Raw genomic sequence first — 22,596 nt, forward strand, 5'->3', positions numbered from 1 at the left:
AATGACCCATACCCAACAAATTTGTCTTAACTCATTATAATGGATTTAGTAGATTCTACTTTAAAATTGTTGTGGGGGTGTCTATGAACCCCTTTGTTCATTTTAAATTTTGAATATTTTTTTTTCTTTTCCTGAACAATAGTTTCTCCAAGTCAGTGGTTCCTAAACTGGGTGTCCTGGGGTGTTGCAAAGGTGGCATAGGTTAGTGGTCCAGTCAGAAATCAAATGATTTATGGTTAAGTGTAATCATCAATACTATTGTAGATGGCTACCTAACATAATATAGACCTGGCTTGCCTGCTTTCTGCCATCCAGCACAGTGGGGCATGGCTGCTGCTGGGAGTAAGAAGGGGCATGATGGGTTCGGAGCCATGATGGTGGCACATGCCCAAGTGCTGAGCTTTAGTATTGACAGTAGACTTTCATGCTACATGGAAAAAAAGATACCATCTATAGTCCCAAGGTTAAAACACCTAAAGCTTTACGGAGTTAAAATGTGTCTATACTCTAGTAGTGCAAATAATGGGTACTCTGTTTATTTCTAGCAGCCAACTGAAAATAGGTTGAAAAATTCTACGTAAGCAAATATTCCCCTTTTTATCTTTAAAACCGTGGCCTTTTTTGTGTGTTGCTACCTAAAGAATTTGTTTTTGTCTTTTTCCAATAAGTATTCGTTTCTAAAGTATTGGCAAGACTGTATCCAGAAACCGTTTCCAACTCCTCCACTGCTAAACCCCCTGATGTACAATCTGAGAATGGGAAAATTGTGCGACCGGCAAAAGAGACAGAAGTGGAAGTTGTACAGCTGCTCACAACATTTCCAGCAGGTAACAAGTAATTTTATCTGGTAGTTGTATTATATACAGTAGTAATCGGCAAGTCAGAATGACAGAACAACATAATCGTAATACCCATGCAGGCAGCTGTGTGTGTGCTGAAGGAGCATCACTTGACTGACTTTGTTGAGCGCCATCTAGTAGCCGCTGGCTTGCACACTTCAATTCCCTGGGTAAAGCTAAGAAGCATCGTTGGCAGTTTATTATATTGGATAAATATTGTAACTGTTTATATTGTTACCTAAATTAAATGTTCATACACTGAGATTAGTTAAGGTGTGTACACACTAGATGATAAGTTATCGATATTATCATGCATATCGTATAGTGTGAACGATGCGTACTCCTACGGGTCATTAATGACGCACCCTGTCATCTGTACATACAGCCAGATTGTGACTATATTGTCAATGACTGCATGCTCTGAGCAGGGGGCTGAGTGATGAATTGTTAGTAATATCTTTCAGTGTGTCTTCTCTATATAGTTTACCCGGGAAGTCCACATAAGTCGTTAACGATATCGCTTATGGAGTGTATCATGTGTACACACCTTTATAATAGTGTTCTTCATTCACTCTTTTACAAACATACTGTAGCATCTGAACGGATTATACTCTATGAACAGTCTCGTTGATTTCCCTTGAATTCGCGGAGCTCACTGACAAACTATATTGTTGTGAAACTTGGATTTCACGAGATCTCTTCAGTGGCCATATCCAGGAGTTTATCTGTCGTTGGCGATTATAGTCAGGATTGATCTGCATGTACAGATTACAGAGGGGGCCTCTAATGACTGATGGGAGCATGCATTGTGAAAGATATAGGCCCTTACTCAGATCTGATCGCAGTTCTCAAAATGGGCAAAACCAGGTGCACTGCAGGCGGGCAGATGTAACATGTACAAAGATAATTAGATTTGTGTGAGTTATTTTGTTTCTGTGCAGGGTAAATACTGGCTGCTTTATTTTTACACTGCAATTTAGATTTCAGTTTCAACACACCCCACCCAAATTTAACACTCTCTGCACATGTTACATCTGCCCCACCTGGTTTTGCCCATTTTGAGAACACATCTGATCTGCGATCAGATCTGAATACGGGCCATAGTGTGTACATAATATGCAATATGCACAAAAATATAATGAACAATGGTCATTATCGTGTATATTGTTTAAAAAATAATCTAATGTGTTTCAGTTTAATAGCTATAAAACCATAGTTGCCGATTTTTTAGGACTTCCTTTCAAGAGATCTTGGAGGGGAAGTTTAAAGTGGCGAATGCAGGGAGCACATTGTCCTATGTCATTTGTGGCATTTTACAGCAGGAAACTTTGGTTCATTACTCCATGAACTGTGGGTCAATACAGAACTCTTCGTAACCGGCCCGGCCCCGTCCCTGCGGGGCCATTCACTCCAGGAGGTGGTGGCAGCGGGAAAGCCTAGAGGTTTCTGGATATCCCCATAAAACACTGGATGTTCCCCTGCAGGTATTCTGATGCCTGCTTGGGGCAGGCGGGTGACGTCACATGACATCAGTGTTCACCCCAAATTCAGAGGACAGGGTGTAAATGAAAAATTCCGAATGACCGAAAAATCATTTGATGGTGTGAGCGAACGTCGGATGATTTTTTGGGTGTGTGGCCACATGCGAGAGGATGTGTTAGCACATGCTAGCGAGGGGATTTGCGCGATGGTGGGGTGTGAACAGGTCTGTATTGGGCACTGTGACACAACAACCCCTCCCACTTTGCTGCATAAGTGGATATGTGGCCCGACATAAGCAAGTATTAATTACAGAGGTGCTTCCAAAGTTATGACTACTACTAGCAAGAGCTTTTCAAATGTGACAACTCCTGTCTAGGTTTTTCTACATAATGTATGTATATATGCATTGCAATATGAAGACAAGTCATGTTCCTTTCAAAAGACATGGCAACCATTTTTTTCAGCTCGATCTTATATGTCTCTTCCAGTTTTCTTGAATGTAATCTTGCTTATACGGAAGTAGATGAAAGTGTACTTTTACTAAAAAGTGAAATTTGAGGACAAAAGAGGGATTGATGATTCAATGGGAAAAATGTGCAGACAAGACAGGATGTTCCTCGCCTGATGAATTGCACGTTCCAAACCTAGATAATAGTATTGCACATGAAAAATGGGAGCTGGGCAGAATTCCCTTTCCCCTCAAACTCATCATGACAATTTGTTAATGAGTCACGGAATATTGAAGAGCGCTCTAATGAGCTGCACCAAAATAATTAAGTTGCGAAAAAATGGAAATCTCTAATCTCAGGGTAAATTTGGTTTTCTTTTTTATTTGATGCTTCGATATTACTCTTTATTACAATCGTCTGCTTTCTGAGACCAATAATACAATCTAGGATGTAATTGGGTAAGATGGTACTAGCATCATCTGTTAACGCAAAGGTGGAATATAACAAGTTAGAATTTAACTTCAAACCTTTTATATCAGTAAAGGGATTGTTCACCTTCGGATAACTTTATTTTGTACTAGTTAAAAACCCATCAAAATGACAGCTTCTGCAATATACTCTAATTTTGAGCTGTGACAGTTTTTAGCCCACAAACTCTGCACACCGCACCCAGCCCGTATCTGCTCCTATTGTACCCCCAATCTCTGTCGTCAGAGCTCCCTCTTTTTCTTGCCTATTGTATATGACCTAAATTGGCTGGGTATGGGTCACTGGGTCGACCAAGTGAAGGTTGACATACATTGAGTCAGCCACTAAAGGTAGACATGGGTTAGGGTGACACCTGAAATAGGTCGACAAGGTTGGTAGAAGCGTTAGGTCGACAGTCAAAAAGTCTAAATGTGTTTTATTTTTTTTGTCCCGAATTTCGACATAGTCGACATAGACACTGTATTGGTGCACCGCATCCCCCTCGCATCGCTCACAGCGCTCACCATGCTTCGGACACGGCAACAAGCACGGCGAGGTGCCTAGTCTCCCTCCACGCCCAAGTGGCTGGTGGGGCATGAAATGGGGCAAAAGAAAACTAAATGGTAAAAACCCATGTCTTTTGACTGTCGCCCTAATGCTTGTGTTGACCTTCCAACCGTGTTGACCTTAAGCATGTCAAAGTATTTTAGGTGTTGACCTAACCCATGTTGACCCTTCGTGGTCGATCTGATGTATGTCGACCTTTACTGTGTCGAACTAACGACCCTTTACTACTTGGCTTTTGCTCACTGCATTCATTACAGTTGATTATATCACCACGGCTGGAAGGCAGAGCACTGACCTATAAAAGGAACAATATGAAGTACAGTATTTATGAAATCTGGTATAAGATTTGCCCATAGTAACCAATCATATGCTAATAGTCATTCTTCAAGTGCAGTTAAGAGAGCGCAATCTGACATCATATTTTGTATTAGCACCTGTGTTTCTAAACTACCCTGTGTCCAATAAATCAAGATTGACAAAAGCTTTTATAATGCACAATGGGCAGGATGCTCTAAAACAGAAATGCAGTAAAAACCCCGTTATAGTGGTTTATACCGCGTTTCCATATGCTCCAATGCCCCTCAGCCTGGTCAGCGCTGTGGAGGGAACCACCAGCTTGTGTCTCAGACCCGGAAGATCAGCGCTGGAGCCGCATATGCGAATAGTAACAATGCAGTCGCCGGCGAAGGGGCGCTAAAACGGGCGGCAGATGTTAAAACATCCCACCCCTAATACAGTATTTTTATACATTGTATTCAGTTTTTTTTCTCGTAACTTAACTTTCCCTTGTGTTTTTGTGAGCATTTTTAGAGCTAGCATAAGGGATCTCCGCAGGCTAATTAAGCAGTGGCGTGTGCTCCCAAGTATGTTTCTGTGACATACAAAGTCTTTTTGGATATAGTAACATTTTGAATGTTTCTCACCTTGCTATGAATACATTTTTGGAAAGCCGACACTTGGCAGCTGTTCTTGTGTCAAGGTCACTTACTGCCCTCTTCTGGCAGACAGTACTATTTATTATTTCATCTTTTTAAATGTATACTTAATACAATGTGCAGGACTGTGTACAGGTGCCGTGTTTTAAGATGTGCAAAAATGTGCACGATGATGATGATGATGATTATTGCAAAGTACATCTGTATTTTAATGCAAATATATTGATGGCAAATGCTAACATTCCAAAGATCTAATGGGAAAATAATTTTACACTGTACATTTGTGGAATTTTTTTTACCTTGTTTTAGTATAAATATTGGGGCACATGTATGCAGTGATAAAGGAGGAAGAAGTTGCCCATGGCAACCAATCAACACTGAAGTAACATCTGTCATTTGCATTATAGAAAATTATATAGAGCAGCTGATTGGTTGCCATGGGCCACTTCTCCTCTGGCTCACTTCTCCTCCTTATCACTTCTTCATATATCTGCTCCATTGTTTTATTTCTAACACGATTATGTACATTTTATCCACAATAATATTGCTTAAGCTGCAGCCATGGCAGAACACAAATCTCAGGATGTTTTAACCTGAGATCTTAAGGGCATGATTCAAATAAATTGGGGAATAAAGTAAGAAGGAGCAAGTGCACCTGGAGATAGATAGATCTATCTACCCGTATATACTCGAGTATAAGTCGACCGAATATAAGCCGAGGAACCTAATTTCACAACAAAAAACTGGGAAAACTTATTGACTCAAGTGGGACCCTCACTCGAGTATAAGCCGAGGGGGGCCTTTTCGGCATAAAAAATGTTCTGAAAAAGTAGGCTTATATTCGAGTATATATGGTATATCTATATCTCCTTTTTTTTTTTTTTTTTTTTTTAAGTTGGCATACGGGGTAGAGCCCAAATCTCTCTGCACACTGTACATATGCACCAGCTAGTAGTACGTTTATTTATAAGGCGCCACAAAGTGTCCGCAGTGCCGTACATAGCATACAAATTACAAGGTAACGTACAGGGTGTGTTGATAAAATACAGCATAAATAGGGGTATAGCTACTGTGCAGCCTAGTTTTACAAAGATGCACAGTTAAGGTGCAGACACATGGTGCGATTTTTGCCTTGCACTCCCCGGAGCCCAGAACCATACAATCTTGAGATTTTAACTATTTACCTATTTTGACTTTACTAGAACACTAAATTGTACACAATATTGTCCTAATTGTCTTGCCTGCAGTGTCTATTATATCTTGCAATGCCAATCCTACGAGGCCACGCGTTGGCATCGCAAGCTGCATACACACTTTTCTTTTGATTTTTGGCTATATAGTGAAAATGAGAAGTTTAAATCGTACCATGTGTATGCCCCTTTACTTGCCTTTTCTTACTCTATTCCCAAATCTGAATCAGACCATAAATATACAGGAAGGTATTCAGTATTGGGTATGGTCAGTATTTTTATTTCATATATACAGTACCTGGTTTATATTTAGTTTATTTTGCAGGATAATCATTGTGGCAAAAAATCATAAAAATAATCTGATATTTTTCACCATTTCTGTAAAGAAGCATACACACGGATCGATTCTTGACTATTTTCTAAGTGATCTGTGCAGATTGCTTAGAAATTAAGCCCAAATTGCTCCGTGTGTACATTTTATAGCGATGTGGATACGCGTTCCCTTGCTTTGCCATTGCCTGCTCACATCTTTACCACATGCAGGCAAAATCTGGTTGGATCACCTAGCAAGTAAATCACTTAGCACACATCTCAATGTTTGTATGGGCCTTAAAAAAACTGATTTGCTGATTAGTGTATGTTTTGTACACTATTTTGATAAACACATTCCATTAGAGCAGGGGTGGGGAACCTCAGGCCCGGGGGCCATATGCGGCCCCCGTAGCCGGTGTGAGTGGCCCTCCCACCTGCCTGGCAGCTTTGCCGGGAGTCAAGTACAGGGGAATTCTCGCGTAGGTCGGTAGTTCTCGCGAGATTCCTCTTAATCAACAGCAGCCAGAGACTGTCAGTCCTATTCAGCGGCAGCCGCTGGAGCGTGGGACGGCTGCAGCAGGACAATTTGTAAGATACAGTTTTACTTATGGCCCCCGAAGGATTTTTTTCCCCGCACAAAAAAGGTTCCCCACCCCTGCATTAGATTTACAGCTTTGTTTTTTGCAATTGAAGAATGCTACTCATGTTTCTAAATTTGTTTTTATATATTTTTCGAAAAGACGCCAACCTGAAAACCAGAGACACAGAGCAGGAGGAACATAACCGGTAATATTTTACAATATAGCCTACTGTAACCCTGGTAATGAGGTTGTACTTTCTGGATAATAGGGTGTTTTGTCATTCTCTGTAGATCACGTGATAAAGGCCTGAATCATGAACAGATTGCAGGTACGGGAAACATGTAACAGCGAACCATACTTCATACGATAATTAGGGCCGGTGTAAGGTTACTCGCCACCCTGGGTAAAATTTCCCAGAGTGCAGTGCGGAAGCGTACGCTGACCGATCTTACACACTCAGTGTGTTTAAACGCCCCTCTCCCCTCCCCACATATTACTGTTATTTTGATCTGTACTGATGCCCAAGTGAGGTCTCCGGCTAATACCGTGACCACAAGTGAGGGACGCGGTCTGGCACCAGATCCGGTGCTCTCACAGGCTTGCCTAGCTGGGTGAACGAGGTAGGTGCAAGCCTGCACACATCGGATTGAGTTCACCAGAGGCAACCAGACAAGGGGACTAGCGGCTCCAGGAGTGAGCGGCAGTGCTGTAGCGGGAACGTCACCCGTGTCTGGCATCTGCCGGCTCTACCTGTGTAGCGTCTCATTCTTCCTGTTCTATACACACAAGTGCACTTAAGTTGCATGCTATTATTGTCTAGCCTCTATTTGCCAAACGGCTAGGATTTCACAAGTGGCTAGAGAGCCCCATATCCTTAGAGGGATGGACTTTCCTTATAATTAAGCTGCACACGATACCTACAGACAACTATTATAAATAAACATTAGGGAGTGGGGAAAAGGGGGTTACACTGAGTGAGGGGTCTTCCCCTTTTAATTTTGTCTGTTACATGTTGTTTATGTTTTGGTTTTTTTTCGCAACAATTTTAACTATTAATCATTAAAAGTTATATATTAAGAGTCAATTTGTTTTCTTAGGTGCACCAGAACAAGACACTCTTTTTCTGTCCCCTCATCCTATGCAGTGCGGAAGCAGTGGGAGCCAATATAGGGAATACTTTGCATCCCCAATATTGGTAAAATAGGGCAGGATTGCATCCTATGCAGCTGCCAGCGGCAATAGAGGGATTGCAGCAGCTATCCGAGATACCTGCTGTAAACCCTTCTTACATTTGGGGGAAGCCTAATATCTGTGGCTAGCCTTGGGGCCCCTTTCTATCTTTCTATTTAACGTTCCTGTTTTGGTTTTTTTGTTTCATTATTTTTTATTCCCACCTCTATCATTTATCTAAACATAGCAACATAAAATTTGATGACATATAAGAAACACTTGGCCCATCTACACTGCCTTTTTTTCACCTTTTTATAACCTCAACCCTACTTGATCCTTAATTCTTTAATTCCTTGAAAGGATATCCTTACGTCTGGCTATCTATCTATCATTTAGGTTCAAATAAGCTTACCTTGGATGGTGAGATGTCCTCAACAGATTAAGGTTTTAACTGAGTGTTCTGAGCCATGAAATGACTGTGGGTTTTTTTTTTTTTTACAAGCTACTGTATTTTACATACAAAAATCTGTTATGATCTAGGCCACTTGCATAATAAGCATACAAAGGTGCAAAGTCACACCCTGTCTGCATTTTCTTTCTTTCCTACTTATTTCCCCCTTTCTCATGCAAAGTTCACATAAGCTAAAGGAGTAACAAAGCCACAGTAATAGAGAGTATACACTAGGGCGACTTGTCCTTAGGACAAGTCGCCCCCGACTTCCCCCTGAGCTTCCCCGGCTGCTCCCCGGGGGAGCTTGATTAGATTGGCACTTGATGTGCCATTTTTTACATGTGATAAATCGTCTCGATTTATCACATGTAAAAACCGGGGGAGGGGGGGGGGGCTGCTGGTGGGAGCAGGGGGGCTGGGGACGCTGCGGGGGACACAGACGCTGCGGGGGACACAGACGCTGCGGGGGACACAGGCGGCATAGAGCCGGGCAGAGGGAGCCGGGAGCTGTCAGTGCTAGAAAAAAAAGCCTACTGTATACAATGAATGGGCAGCCTGTGATTGGCTGAGCGCTCTCTCAGCCAATTGCTGACTGGCTGAGAGAGCGCTCAGCCAATCACAGGCCGCCCATTCATTGTATGGGCTTTTTTTTATTCAGTGCTGACAGCTCCCGGCTCCCCCCGCCCGGCTCTATGCCGCCTGTGTCCCTCGCAGCGTCCCCAGCCCCCCCTGCTCCCTCCACCGCCCCACTAGGTCCCAAGTCGGGTGGTCGGACGTACAGCAGGTCCGACCACCCGACGCAGATCCGATGCGCACGGTACCGCGCATCGGATCTGAGGGGACATCAAAACTAGCCGATTTTGGTCCGATTTAGGCCAGATCCGACTGATCTGGCCTAAATCTGACCAAAATCGGCTAGTGTATGTGGGCCTTTAGTTGTACCCCATTGTTCTCCTGACAAAAGAATACTTTGAGCATTTAGTAGACACACAGCAGAGCCATATAATAGAATCTGATTTTCCAGGTGGATCCCTATAAAGGAAGCCAAATCTTCCACTTACTTGGGTAGTGCAAAGTGCCGTGGAGTGGACATACAACCTTGATGAACAAATAGGCAGATATCCTAGTTGAACTCTAAATTACAGTGTAAAAATAAGGGCGCCATGTATTGTGTGCTACATACAAAAGCCACCAGTATTTACCCTGCATGCATTTGCACTGCTTGTTTCATGACATGGCTGTCCAGGTGCATAGTTGATGGGTTTTTTTTTCTATTTTTATCCCAACTTTATGATTAAGGCAACAATAACAGTAATGTACAGAAGAAAATGCTAATTGTATTTGGCAGATATAGACATAAAGGCTCATTTGATTTAAAATGATCATAGTGATTCTTGGATTCTGAGGAGTATAGCCTGGTTTGCCATTACCCCTTTGAGTGCCAAGGGAATTTGTCAAAATAGGTGTGAAATTTGCCAATTAAACATTTTTATTCCTCATAATGACCTGTAATGTTTACCTTTTTATATGGCTAATATAATCTTTTTTTAGACATTTTTTTTATTTGAATTTATATGACAAATGTGAGCGATGCTAGCATTTTTAGTGGATCTCAGACTGACCGCTTATTTACCTGCAGCTGATGAAAAGGGGAGCATGTCTGAGCAGAAAATGTACACTGTGAGTCTTCCACCCGATGACTATGCAGCAAGCGTTTCAATGGATGCCAAGTCTTCCCCCACAGAAGAGTCCAACCTTAGTGATGATACACAAGGTACACTGCTATTTTGATTAATTCATTGTTGTACAGATGTGTCCCTTTAAATTTTTGCTGTGTATAGGAGTTGCGTTCAGCCACAATGTAAGAGGACACATCTGGATGCGCCATTCTGTTATAAATCATTAGGGATCTTTGCATTTTTCTGTACTGTTATGACAAGATGAAAAGCTCATGTCCTTCATGTGAAGTCTATTTGTTTGTCCTCTGGTCTAGCAAATTGGATTATTGCTTTGTCCTTTACTGCTACTGTTTCTGTGTTTTTTTTATTTCTCTTAGTCATTCCATATCCCTTGTATAATAGCCCAGAATTGTCAATCTGTGAGTGTGTGTATAACTCTGGGCGGAGTCATAGAGAAACTCCGCCCAGCGTTATATACACAGTTCTGGGCTAATATATAGGAGAGATAGGCAGTGGGGCACAGCATTATGTTCAGTAAGTGGTGCACAGCAGCATGTATGTCCTGCTAGGTGCACCACTGCGTGTGACCGGGATTACGGTGCTGCCGCTGACAGGGAGCGGGCAGTTCCCCCAGCCTGTCGTTGGGCTGCCGGGCCTGGGAAGGGGCTGGTGTCGGGATGTGATTGACTGACTGTAACCCCGGCAGATGAGCAATGTGAGGAGAGACCTGCCTCCCCCCCCCCCCCTTCCGCACTCTGTGGTATATACAAGAAGTTGCCCCGCTCATGCTCCTGCTAGGAGCCGCCCACCCACTTGAATAAATCATGTGCCTTCTACCAGCTCCGCCACTCACTCGCCCGCTAAGAGCCGCCCGCCAATCACTCACCTCACCAGCCACTATACATCTGCTACAAGGCAAGTTCCCCCCCTGCTTGCTATATTCAAGTGTTTGTGCTAGGCAGCAGACCTTCCCTTGCTTACCTGTCTGTATGTTGCCAAGAAGCACTCCCCCGCTTCCCCATCTCGATTGTCCTGCCTAGAAACCACACTCTCGCTCCCTCCCTTGCTCTACACTCCCAACTTATCAAGAGAGCTGTCCCATCATGCCTTGCCACAGTTTTCCTAGTAGGGAATGCTAAAATTATGGCAAGGTATGCTGGGATAATAAATTATCCTGTTACCCATTACCTCCACAACTGACAATTGTTTTTTCAGGGTTTTTTTTTATATATACTTTAAACAGTCATCTCTAAATAGTGGCATTGTAAAATTAACACATTTAGCCACTTGACACTATTGAGACAGACCCACAATATAGGGCCCATTAAGACAACTGGACCTACTAATATAGCAAGTACTTTATTCATTTTGTAAAATCATCCAGATATTCATTTGAGTAATACTGTTATAAACTTGGAGCAACATTGTTGCCAAACAGTGTCTCAAGCACAAAATCGGTACTTAGTTACTTAGTTGGGCGCCCACTATAGTTAGTACGCTCATACCCCACTATACATGTCGGCATGGGGTTTATGTTATATAGTGTGGCGAGTGGATGCAGAAAACTAAGCAAATAGCTTAGTGGGCGCCCAACTAACATATAAGTGCCACAACATTTTTATATTTTGTTACAATAGTGGGAATAAGGGAGAAAACTGTATATGTAAAGGCTTGTCATTTCATACCCACCCTGACCAGAGTGTAACTTATACTCAATTCCTCAACAATAGGATTATTGACACACACATCCCCAGTAATAAAACACACAGTAAATTTGTTTTAACATTTATTATTATTGATGTATCACACTTTATTTTCACTTATCACTTTTTTAGCTTAATTCTTAATATTTAGCTAATTTTAATGTATGATTAAAAGTTATGTTTTAGATATCCTTTGCTGTTTTTCTTGTGACACTTTTGATTTAAAAACATCATTAAGAAACAAATGATACAAATCTAAACAAGAGTGCCCCTTGTAGGAATACTTTTTTTCTCAAGTTTTTTGAAATAGCATAAATATTCCTGGGTGCACCTCCCTCAATCGAAAATACAATATTACAAATTAATAAAATCAAGGAGGGAAAAAATTATTATAATTACATATAGATTGATATACCAAAAATATAAGCTATGCGGAGTTACAAATCCTCTGTAATTTGAAATTCGCAAATATTTTCTGACTTTCTGATGAAGACTGTGGGGCAGATTCTCTAAGCTTCAAAAGTGATAAAATGGAGAGTGATAAACTGCCAGCCAATCAGCTCCTACCTGCCATGCCACAGACTGTGTTTGAAAAATGTCAGGCAGGAGTTGATTGGCTGGCTGATTATCACTCTCCATTTTATCACTTTTGAAGCTTAGAGAATTTGGCTCTGTGACTTTATTCCAAAGAAGGCTTCTAGGCCAAGTTTGACACATCCGCTGCATGCAATGAGAAACGTTAATGAAAATGTGGTTTTACCATGGTACAGGATATGATTGTAAAGAAGACTTTATACATAAAGTCACCCCTAGATATTTTGCCTATCTTTTTCTTTTCTGTGTATTTTACAACTGGTTCCTTTACAAAACCGTCCCAGCTGGCTTCAGCTTCCATCCACCACATAAATAAGGCAGAATCATCCTGTAATAAAAGTAATGAGGCCGATGTACTGTAGGTGCTAGACATTCAGTTGGAACAAATATTACTGAACCAATAAAAGTACAAACTGGTGAAGATGAGGCTTGCAGAAAAGCTGCTTTAATGACCAAACTCATAGTTCAGGAGGACACTGTTGAATCCCCTTGGGATACTGAGCCTGACTGAATGCCCAAGAAATCACAAGAGGATGTGCTGCAAAGAAATTAAAGAAAAACAGCTTAAAATGCACTAAGCCAACAAGTGAAAAGTTATCAACTTTATCCCAGCATAGCATGGCTCTACATTATGAAATCGATATACAATTCTACAACCAGTTCAAGTGCTAGGGTGTATGGTGCGTCTCTTCAAACTGTAATGTACGGGAAGGCTCAAATTTATAAAGTGACATTGCATGCCGGAAGAAAGGTGTGGTTTCACAAGTAAGTTGCGTGGCCACACAATAGTACCCTTATTTTAACCACTTCTTGGTATGCCTGGAAATTTTACGGGCTGCACCGCAACAGAACATTTCCGGCCATGTCACTGATATGTAGGTGTGCCTCCAGCATTGCACCACTGGTGCAACACCATCGGGCAGCAACTGCCCAAGTGCGCCCTCACCCACCCAAAAAAACGATCCCGAACTTCCCAAAGTGTCCAAGAACAGTCTAAGTTGGCAACAGCAGCCCCAGACCCAGAGGAGATGGGGCTGCTGCAGAAGATTAGTGGGTAAAGCTTTGGTGAGTATTTCTGGGGCAGGACAAACCCACCATTGACGGTGTTAAATTTCTCCACAGTGCCACAATCTTCTTTACATTACACCTCATGTAGTACCCTTGATTTATATTACACCACATAGTATGGCCCTTTATTCACATTATGCTACACAGTAGTGCCACTTGCACATAATGCTCACCGTAATTGCGCCACCTACACAAATAATCCCCACAGCAGTTGTGCCTCTTACAGACCTGTAATATTCACAGTAGTTGTGCAACTTAAACATATTGCCTACAGTGTTAGTGTGACTTTTAGCGTGACTTATAATACCCACAGGAGGAGCAGCACTTAAGCTCATAGGGCCTTATTGTAGTTCACTCTTTCTGACAAAATCCTTCTTAGATGGACAAAACCATGTGCACTGCAGGTGGGGCAGATGTTACTTGTGCAGAGAGAATTAGATTTGGGTGGGGTTTTACTTCAAAGTGAGATCTATATTGCAGAGTAAAAATAAGGCCGTCAGTATTTACCCTGCACAGAAACAAAATAACTCACCCAAATCTAATTCTCTCTGCACATTTTACATCTGCCCCCCTGCAGTGCACATGGTTTTGTCCATCTAAGAAGGATCTTTTCAGAAAGAGGGATCTAGAATAAGGCCCATAATGCCCACAGTAGTAGAGCCATATACACATATAGTGACCACAGTAGTAGAGCCATATACACACATAGTGACCACAGTAGTAGCACCACTTACACACATGATCCCAAACTAGTGCACAAACTGCACAATTTTGCACATATTGCCAAAAAGAGTAGAGCTTCATAAACAAATAATGCTCACAGGATTAGCGTCGATTACACACCTTATGCCCACAGGTGTGGCACCGCCTATGCACGTAATGCCCACAGGAGTAGTGACGCTTTCGCACATAATGCCCACAGTAGATTCACCTATTGCGCACATAATGCTCACAGTATTAGCACCTGTTATGCACACAGTACCCACAGTAGTAGTGCACATAGCGTGCACTGGAGGACCGCCAAACCCGCTTACCCACACCATGCCCACAGAAGTAGATCCACCTACACATATAATGCCCACAGGAGTAGTGCCACTTACACACATAACACACACACATTTAGACACACTAACTCTCCCTAACCTAACTTACCACCTGCTACCGAATCTGCACATTCTCTGCAGCCCAGCCCTGGTCCATGTACAGTAGCTAAGACCGTAACTCCAGTGAAGCTCTTCCCTTTTAGTCCTATGTAGCCCTGCCCCCTTTTTATTCAATGATTCCTGATGTTGGTTTTTACAGGGGGTGGGGGAGCTTCTAGTTACTGTGGCTGCAACCTGTTAGACAGTGTGACAGGTGCAGCCGCAACAGGACAGCAGTGGGGATGCAGTATAGTGAATATCTAAGAAAATATTCAAAACTGAATGATGAAATGGATGTATGAATAAATGTTAATCCAAACTGTAATCCAATACTATAAACCTCCCAACCCTTTGCGTGCCAAGTGAATTTATCAAAATTGGTGTGAAAACTTGCAAGCAAACAAATCCTAATGTAATGTTTACCTTTTATATAGGAAATATAATCTTTTGTACACAACCTTTTTTTATTGAATTTATATAACAAATGTGAGCAACGCTGGCATTTTTTGCGGATATTTTGCACATCTCTCTCAGATGTTGGCACTCAAAGGGGTTAATACATAAAGACCATAGACAACTAAAGATGTCTCCATATACATCTATATGTGCTGCAAGTTATATTGCACACAATGCGTGAGCACCATGTGACTAAGTAGCGCCAAACATCTTTCTATGGGACCTATTCTGTTAATGCATCTTATTCACAAAGAATAAGGACGCACAAGTTGCAACAGCTTTTATGTGTGCTGTATATGGTATTTTAATTGTATCATTGTCACCGGCTGGTGGAATTGTATAATAAGTTTCATTGAAAATGTTGAATACTGTATGTGTGAAAATTGCTAAATATTAAAAAATCCTTTCCATTAGCATTGTTTTAAGTATTTTTTTCTTTTGTTACATGAAGGGCAGAGTAACCCGTTTATAACAGCAGCTATGAAAAAGAGTAAAAAATTAAGCCAAGCGATCAACGCTCAGACATATTGATGGTTGTGTTGATTTTTCGGAGTGTCAGTTTTTTTGCCATGAGGTGGTGTGTTTTGAGTATGTATGGGAAGTAAGAGTAGTGTTTGGGAACTGCTGATGTGTGTCTCTATAATGCAGGGAGGCAGTCCTAAGATCAGAATTTGCAATGACTACAAACTTAATGGCAGAACAATTTGGACATTGTTAAAATGTTGTTATTGAACATGTCTGTATCTGTGGAATGTTGATGTCTGGTTAGGCTGCGGTTCTAGAGAGTTAGGGTTAGGTTACAGAAGTAGAGGTTATGCTTATCTGCAGCTGCATTTCTGCACATGTGCATACGCTGGGTGCGTGCGGCCACAGTGACCAGACTGTGGATAGTCGTACCCATGGGAGCACCCAGTGTTTCCTGGGCATTCCCATGGAAATCGCCCTGTGACGTGGGTGCCTGGGGCGGACAGCTGACCTAACCGGATGTCAGCTGTCCGCCCACTTCCTTCTGAACGTCCACGCAGATCTAGGTTCCACATAATTCGAAGGCCCGTGGGTGTTCCCCCCCACAGCTTGTGAACAGATATTTATGTCAAAATCCATTTGCAGCCCCCAGGGCGGCGTCTGGTAAACTCACAAGGCTGCCAATCAACCAGAAGAACCCCCTATGTGTAAGTGATACTCACCACAGAAGAAACAGTAGAAATCACTGACCGGTGGTTTCAGAAAACACCACTGGAGCCGCCAGATAAGACACTATTGAACCACATTTTGTGGACATTCTAATCTTGTTGAAATTTTATCATCATGAATGTCGACGTGGTTAATGCTGCATGTCATCATTTGTGAGTCAACATTGTGGGGTGTATCAGCCAAATAACGCCTATCTGCCATGTTACACGCTGTGTTTAAGAGAAGAAAAAAAGGGAGCGGATTGTTTGTTACTTTATCTTTCTCTACTCTATCACTTTCCATCGCTTATGGGGCATACACACAGCCGATTTAAAGCCCAATTTCGAAGCGATCTTACTAATTGTTTAAAAATGATGCACGGATTGCTGTGTTTGACCCCCGGCGACAGCGATGTGCGGTCCTGCTCAATGCTATCCCTGACTAGATTTCTACTGCATGCAATATAAATCTAGTCATCACCAGTGTTCTCTCTCCAGAGAACAGTGGCTGTGACAGATCGCTCAGCACACATCCCTGGTGCATCTGAGCAGTCGGAGTGACACTGAATGGCTCAGCACGGAGGCTCACTTGCTGTGTGTACGGGACATCAGTACATCTGCCCCATGAATGCCAGCAAAATATGCCAAACCCCTTTAAGTAAAGTTACCAACACTGGTGTAAAAGGGTCACAGTCACAAATTCCAATGTGATGAAAATGTTGATCACCAGTTGATTGCATTACAGTATATAGATTACTCAGGAAGGTAGATGTGTGCCATGGAGCTTTGCTAGTACAATAAAATAAACAAGTCTAATTTATCTTTGCCTGTTGTAATTACTGCTGTGTAGTGAAGCACTTCAAGAAAAAGAGCCTGGAAAACTTAAATAATGTGGGATTGCTGAAGTGTGTCTTTAGTTTCCAATTTTTTTAAATCATATTAGCATGTGCTTTCAAATAGATTTCCACCTGACTTCTCAGAAGCTCAAGTTAGTCCTATTTGAGTTCTACACAAGGTTAGAATTATCTGTCTTGCCTCCATTTCTATCTTTGCCGCACTGTACCGACTTTGTGTTTTACCTGCAAATGCCTGGGAGGCTTGCACCCATACATATTCTTTACGGTCATACACTTGTCTGTGCTGTGTTTTTTATCACAGCCACATTTGTTTGCTGTTTCATTGAGCTGTATCTGCCAGCATTTAGGAGAACATTGAGTATTCCTTCCTGCATAAAGGAGTATAGGTGACGGTCCTTCAAAACCGTTTATAATCATAATTTCCTTTTGTGTTTGGGAACAGCTTAATGCTTCTAAATGCTTTGTCTAAGGATATTGCTATAAACCCAAATGAAAATGACAGAAGAGAATGGAAAACCAGCAGCATTTCAGGCAGATAGCACTTTTGGAATTTGTTTTTTTCTTTTTCGTCTAATTAAAAATTTACTTTTTATGTTTCAATTAACATAATTTGGATCTGCAATTGATCCCATCAAAATAATTAAAATGGCAAATTCATGTGCGAACCCTATTGCCGGGTGCCAGTCTGGATATGAGGGGTAATATGTAGTATATAGGAGGATATAAGATCCCTGATTAGTACTTGCAAGCAAAGGCAGTATACGGGATACAGTCGCTAGGTCGACACTGTGAACGTTGACACATATATTGGGTTGACCACTAAATGTCGACATGGCTTAGGTCGACACGTGAAATAGGTCGACAGGGTTGGAAGGTCAACACAAGCATTAGGTCGACACTAAAAGAGGTTGACATGAGCTTTTCACAGGTTTTTTTTTTTTTTTTTTTTGAGCTGACAGACGGTATTTCATACTCTATCATCCACAAGGGCAGGCATTCCCAACCACGGTCCTCAAAGCACACCAACAGTGCAGGTTTTAGTGATATCCAGGCTTCAGCACAGGTGGTTTAATCCAGAATCACTCAGGTACTAATCACCTGTGCTCAAGCCTGGATATCACTAAAACCTGCCCTGTTGGTGTCCCTTGAGGACCGTGGTTGGGAATGCCTGCACTAGGATGTGGAGGGAAAATATAATAGTGTCCCAAGCGTAGCGAGGTGATGCCGTACACTGATACATGTTGATTTGTGTCGCAATTCGGGACAAAAACTTGACCTTCCCATTGTCGACATAATGCTTGTGTCGACCTTCCCACCCAGTTGACCTTAGCCAACCTATTTCATGTGTCAACCTAAGCCTTGTCGACCTTTAGTGGTCGAACTAATGGGGTATGGGTAGGGTCGACAATTTGCTTGGCCCACAAACCTCTATGAAATACGTAAGGAAGGTGGAGGAGAGAATTTAATCATGATTACTACGGCATTGCTTGCCAGGAGAGAGGCTGACTGGAGATGCAAAGCAGCTAAACCCACCTAAAATAGTCCAATGCAAAAATACCTGTTGGGTGCTAAAACCTCCGGAGGTAGCGAGCAGAAATGTTCGCGTCAGCAGTGATCGTGACAAAATGGCACCCCACCGCAGCAATTCAATTGTTTTCCTATCTATTGGCTGGTGCTCAGTTCACATTATTAAAATGCCAGGAGCTGATTGGTTGGAATTTCAACTCTCTCCAAGGCTATGTGCATCTTCTGCTATGTTGTTGAGCATTTTCTTTTCCTAAATCCTGTGTAGATAGAGGGAGGGACCCTAGATTATACACCCTGAACATAATGTGAGGTGCTACCTGCTGAGACTTGTAGTGCAGCAAGCAGGAGAAGGAGAGTGCATGTGCACACTCTAAATACAAATGCTATTTTGCATTTCAGAGGTTTTTGGCATAATGATGACCATTATTATGGGCCTGCAAGTCTCAGCAGGCAGCACCTCACATTATGTTCCTCCCCCCATGTATTATATTATGTGCATGCATATACACTGGAAGGAAAAGGGACGCCTTCCTCCTTGGTTAGCACCCCTCCCACCTGTTCCAGATTGTTTTCACCTAGCATGGAGTCCTGCACTCAAGGCTGCACACTGTTTGGCACTATAAGGGTAAGTTCTACTACAGATGGAGCCACTCAGTGTTTTTGCCAGCCGCTGGTATCTGGCGGCTAGTACGCTGGAGAGCATGGACGCATGACCATTGCCGAGAATGGGGTGCTCGGGCGTCTCCGACTTGCACGCGCCCCATTCACCAGCAGAGGATGGTGATCAGCCTGCTGGGAGACGCTCAGATGAGTGCGGCTCCATCTGTATCAGTGATCGCGAAAACCCCCCAAAATTATGGGTCCCTGGGACCCCTCACTTACAAAAATCGGGGTCTACTTGACCTTTTCTGGGTCCCAACGGAATAAAGCCATACTCTCCCCTTCCCCAGCATTGCACGGAATAAAGCCTCCTCCTCCTCTGCCATATTGCATATACCCTGAGCCAAGGGCCAGCCTGAGCCTATTTGGTTTTTGGTAAGCAAACATAGATTTGGGCACCCCAAAACTGTAGCTGTTGGGGGGGGGGGGGTAATCAATTGGCAATTTGCCCACTCACATAAAGCAAGATACACATATACTAGAAAAAGGCATAATGTCGGAATAGGGACACCTGTGCTGCACCAATCAGGATTGTAAAAGTAATGGCAGCAGGAATAGAAGGGAAAGGGTTTGTGAAATCCCAGCAGCAGAAGTCTATAGGCTCCTCTCCTACAGGCAACTCTGCCTGTTAAGAGTTAATTGTTGAGCTGCAGCCTCTCTGCCAGCCATGCAGTGAGGGGAGGAGGGGACAAGTGGGCCATTAACAGCCATCACTCAGAGCCTGGAGGAGGTGACAGTGACACACAAGAGAGCAGCACTGCGAGGTAGGAGAGGAGGAGGGAAGTCTGCAGCCCGAGTCCTGCTAGCAATAAATCCCCTTACATGACACAGCCAAGCAGCCTGCTAAATGGACCACGAACCCCTCTTTCCTCTACTTCCTGCCCGGGTCTGCTCGATCCTCACTGTCACACCTCCCTGGTTCTGGCCCCCAATGCTGGTTTCGGTTCCTCGTGCCCCCTCCTCACACCAGCTGCAGCTCTGTTCCCCTGCTGAGCAGCTGCTTCTGGTATTGGCTCCAGCCGTCTGTTGAGGCACAGTGCAGGAGCCAGCTTACACGGCTTCCGTGCACTGCTGCCTAAGGCTCTGCGGTGACAGGGACCCTTTCATTTTTGCGCCCAGGAAATGTATGAAGCGGCCGTAAGTCACGCTGTGTCTTCTCCACGGTCGCATCACAACTGAGGGGGAAACAGATCCCTCCGCCCTTGTCACACATATTAACACGGAGTGCACGCCGAAATGGCTGGGTCCCAGGGGACCCAGCCATTCATAAAGAATGAGTCCCTGGTGCTCCAAAGTGGGTAAAATACTCGCTATAGCGAGTATTTGCGAACCCTGTGTATATATACTGATATATGTACATATATGCTGAGTGCTAGTCTATAGGACTGGGTTTGGGGCACGGGGCTCTCTATGCTGGTGCAGCTCTGCTGTTTCATGGCATCATATCATACAGCTTTCATCACCTCTTTAGTTTGTTTTGTATACATGTAGCACCCTTTACATTTTATTTTTACCTATGTTACTTATGTAAGACATAACCTATAATTTTCCCTAGATCCCTTTACTGTCACTTTAATTTTGCACCAATGTGATGCCATGGTGTGGTTCTGCTGGACTGGCTTGGGGTGTCTCGTGCCCTGGACTTGTCCCATAGTAGTGTTAGGGACTTGTCTGATAGAGGTTACCTGGGCATGGTAGACAGGCCCGTAATAATGGCCATCATTATGTTAAGAACCTCTGAAATGCAATATAGTAATATTATTAATAGCTATAGCATTTGTATTTAGAGTTTGCACCTGCACTCTCCTCCTTCTGCGTGCTTAATCCTGTGTAGAACATTACCCCAAAATGTTGCATACACAGCTCCAGATAATGGGTTAATGATATTTGTTTAAGTAATATCTATATTTGTTTTGCTGCCAGTTATATGTAATATTTTTTGGTACCTTTACCTATCACGGCGCCCATCGCGGGCATCGCGGGTACATTTATGTCTGGCCGCGACGCGACCGACGCGATGCCCGCGATTTCCCATTGAAACCCATGTTAAACATGGAAATCGCGTCGGTCGCGTCGCGGCCGGCCATAAATGTACCCGCGATGCCCGCGACGCGATGCACCCGATTTCCCATAGCAATCAATGTTAAATGGCCCGACCGACGCGATTTTACTGTTAAATGCCTCAATGGACCCGATGTGGCCATAGGAAACAATGTTCAATGGGCCTTAGAGCCCAAATAGTTACCCTGAACTCTGAAATGGCCCCCCCAATTGTTTACGCCACCCCACGATCAACGTCAACCCGAAGCGTGGCGAGCGCAGCAAACCCGCGAGGGGCGGCGGTACGCGTCCTCCGACCTTTTCATACCCCCACTATCCACGTCGGTGTGGAGTTGAGAATAGAATAGTGTGGCGAGCGCAGCGAGCCACCGAGCCCGAAGCGTGGCGAGCGCACGCGGATACCTTCACAGCTATACGCGTCCCCTCGCGGGCTTCACAGGTGTCCATGGCGACGCGGACACCTGTGAAGCCCGTGAAGGTATCCGCGTGAAGGTATCCGCGTCCCCTCGCGGGGCTCGCTGCGCTCGCCACACTATTCTATTCTCAACTCCACGCCGACGTGGATAGTGGGGGTATGAAAAGGTCGGAGGACGCGGGCTCGCTGCGCTCGCCACGCTTCGGGTTGACGTTGATCGTGGGGTGGCGTAAACAATTGGGGGGGCCATTTCAGAGTTCAGGGTAACTATTTGGGCTCTAAGGCCCATTTAACATAGTTTCCTATGGTAAAATCGGGTCCATTCAGCCATTTAACATGAAAATCGTGTCCATCGGGCCTTTTAACATTGATTCCTATGGCAAATCGTGGGCATCGCGTCGCGACCATCGTGTGCACATTTATGGCCGGCCGCGACGCGACCGACGCGATGTCCATGTTTAACATGGGTTTTCAATGGGGAAATCGTGGACATCGCGTCGGTCGCGTCGCGTCCGGGCATCTTTAGCCCGCATACGACGCGACCGACGCGATTTTTTACCTCACGATGCCCACGATCAAGATCGTGGGCGCCGTGCTAGGTAAAGAGTACCTATTTTTTAATTACACAAGGCTTCTCAGGTTTTGTTTACTGTGATTTATAGCCACATATCACTGGCTTAGCCCATATTTAATAAAAGAGATTGCTTTACTTGTATGCAAGCCTTTATTATTTTAGTTGTATTCACTACAAATATAAATAATGGGGAAAACAAGTTAAGCTCCATACACATTAGACAACCCGCAACATGGCCGATATT

The 22,596-nt window shown here is 43.5% G+C and overlaps 1 protein-coding gene across 2 annotated transcripts in view; it reads left to right on the top strand.

Annotated features, from left to right (window-relative positions):
• Window positions 1-22,596, top strand: part of ERICH1 (glutamate rich 1) — a 70,045-nt gene that overhangs the window by 11,815 nt on the left and 35,634 nt on the right. For both annotated transcript variants that reach the window (XM_083177380.1, XM_083177379.1), the window contains exons 2-5: window positions 669-827; window positions 6,983-7,028; window positions 7,114-7,151; window positions 10,084-10,218. In XM_083177380.1, coding sequence (XP_083033506.1) covers window positions 669-827; window positions 6,983-7,028; window positions 7,114-7,151; window positions 10,084-10,218 — 378 coding nt within the window. The remainder of the gene's footprint in view (window positions 1-668; window positions 828-6,982; window positions 7,029-7,113; window positions 7,152-10,083; window positions 10,219-22,596) is intronic.

This window comes from Crinia signifera, chromosome 3 (assembly GCF_055691185.1).
Source record: "Crinia signifera chromosome 3, ASM5569118v1, whole genome shotgun sequence".
Taxonomy (NCBI): Eukaryota; Metazoa; Chordata; class Amphibia; order Anura; family Myobatrachidae; genus Crinia; species Crinia signifera.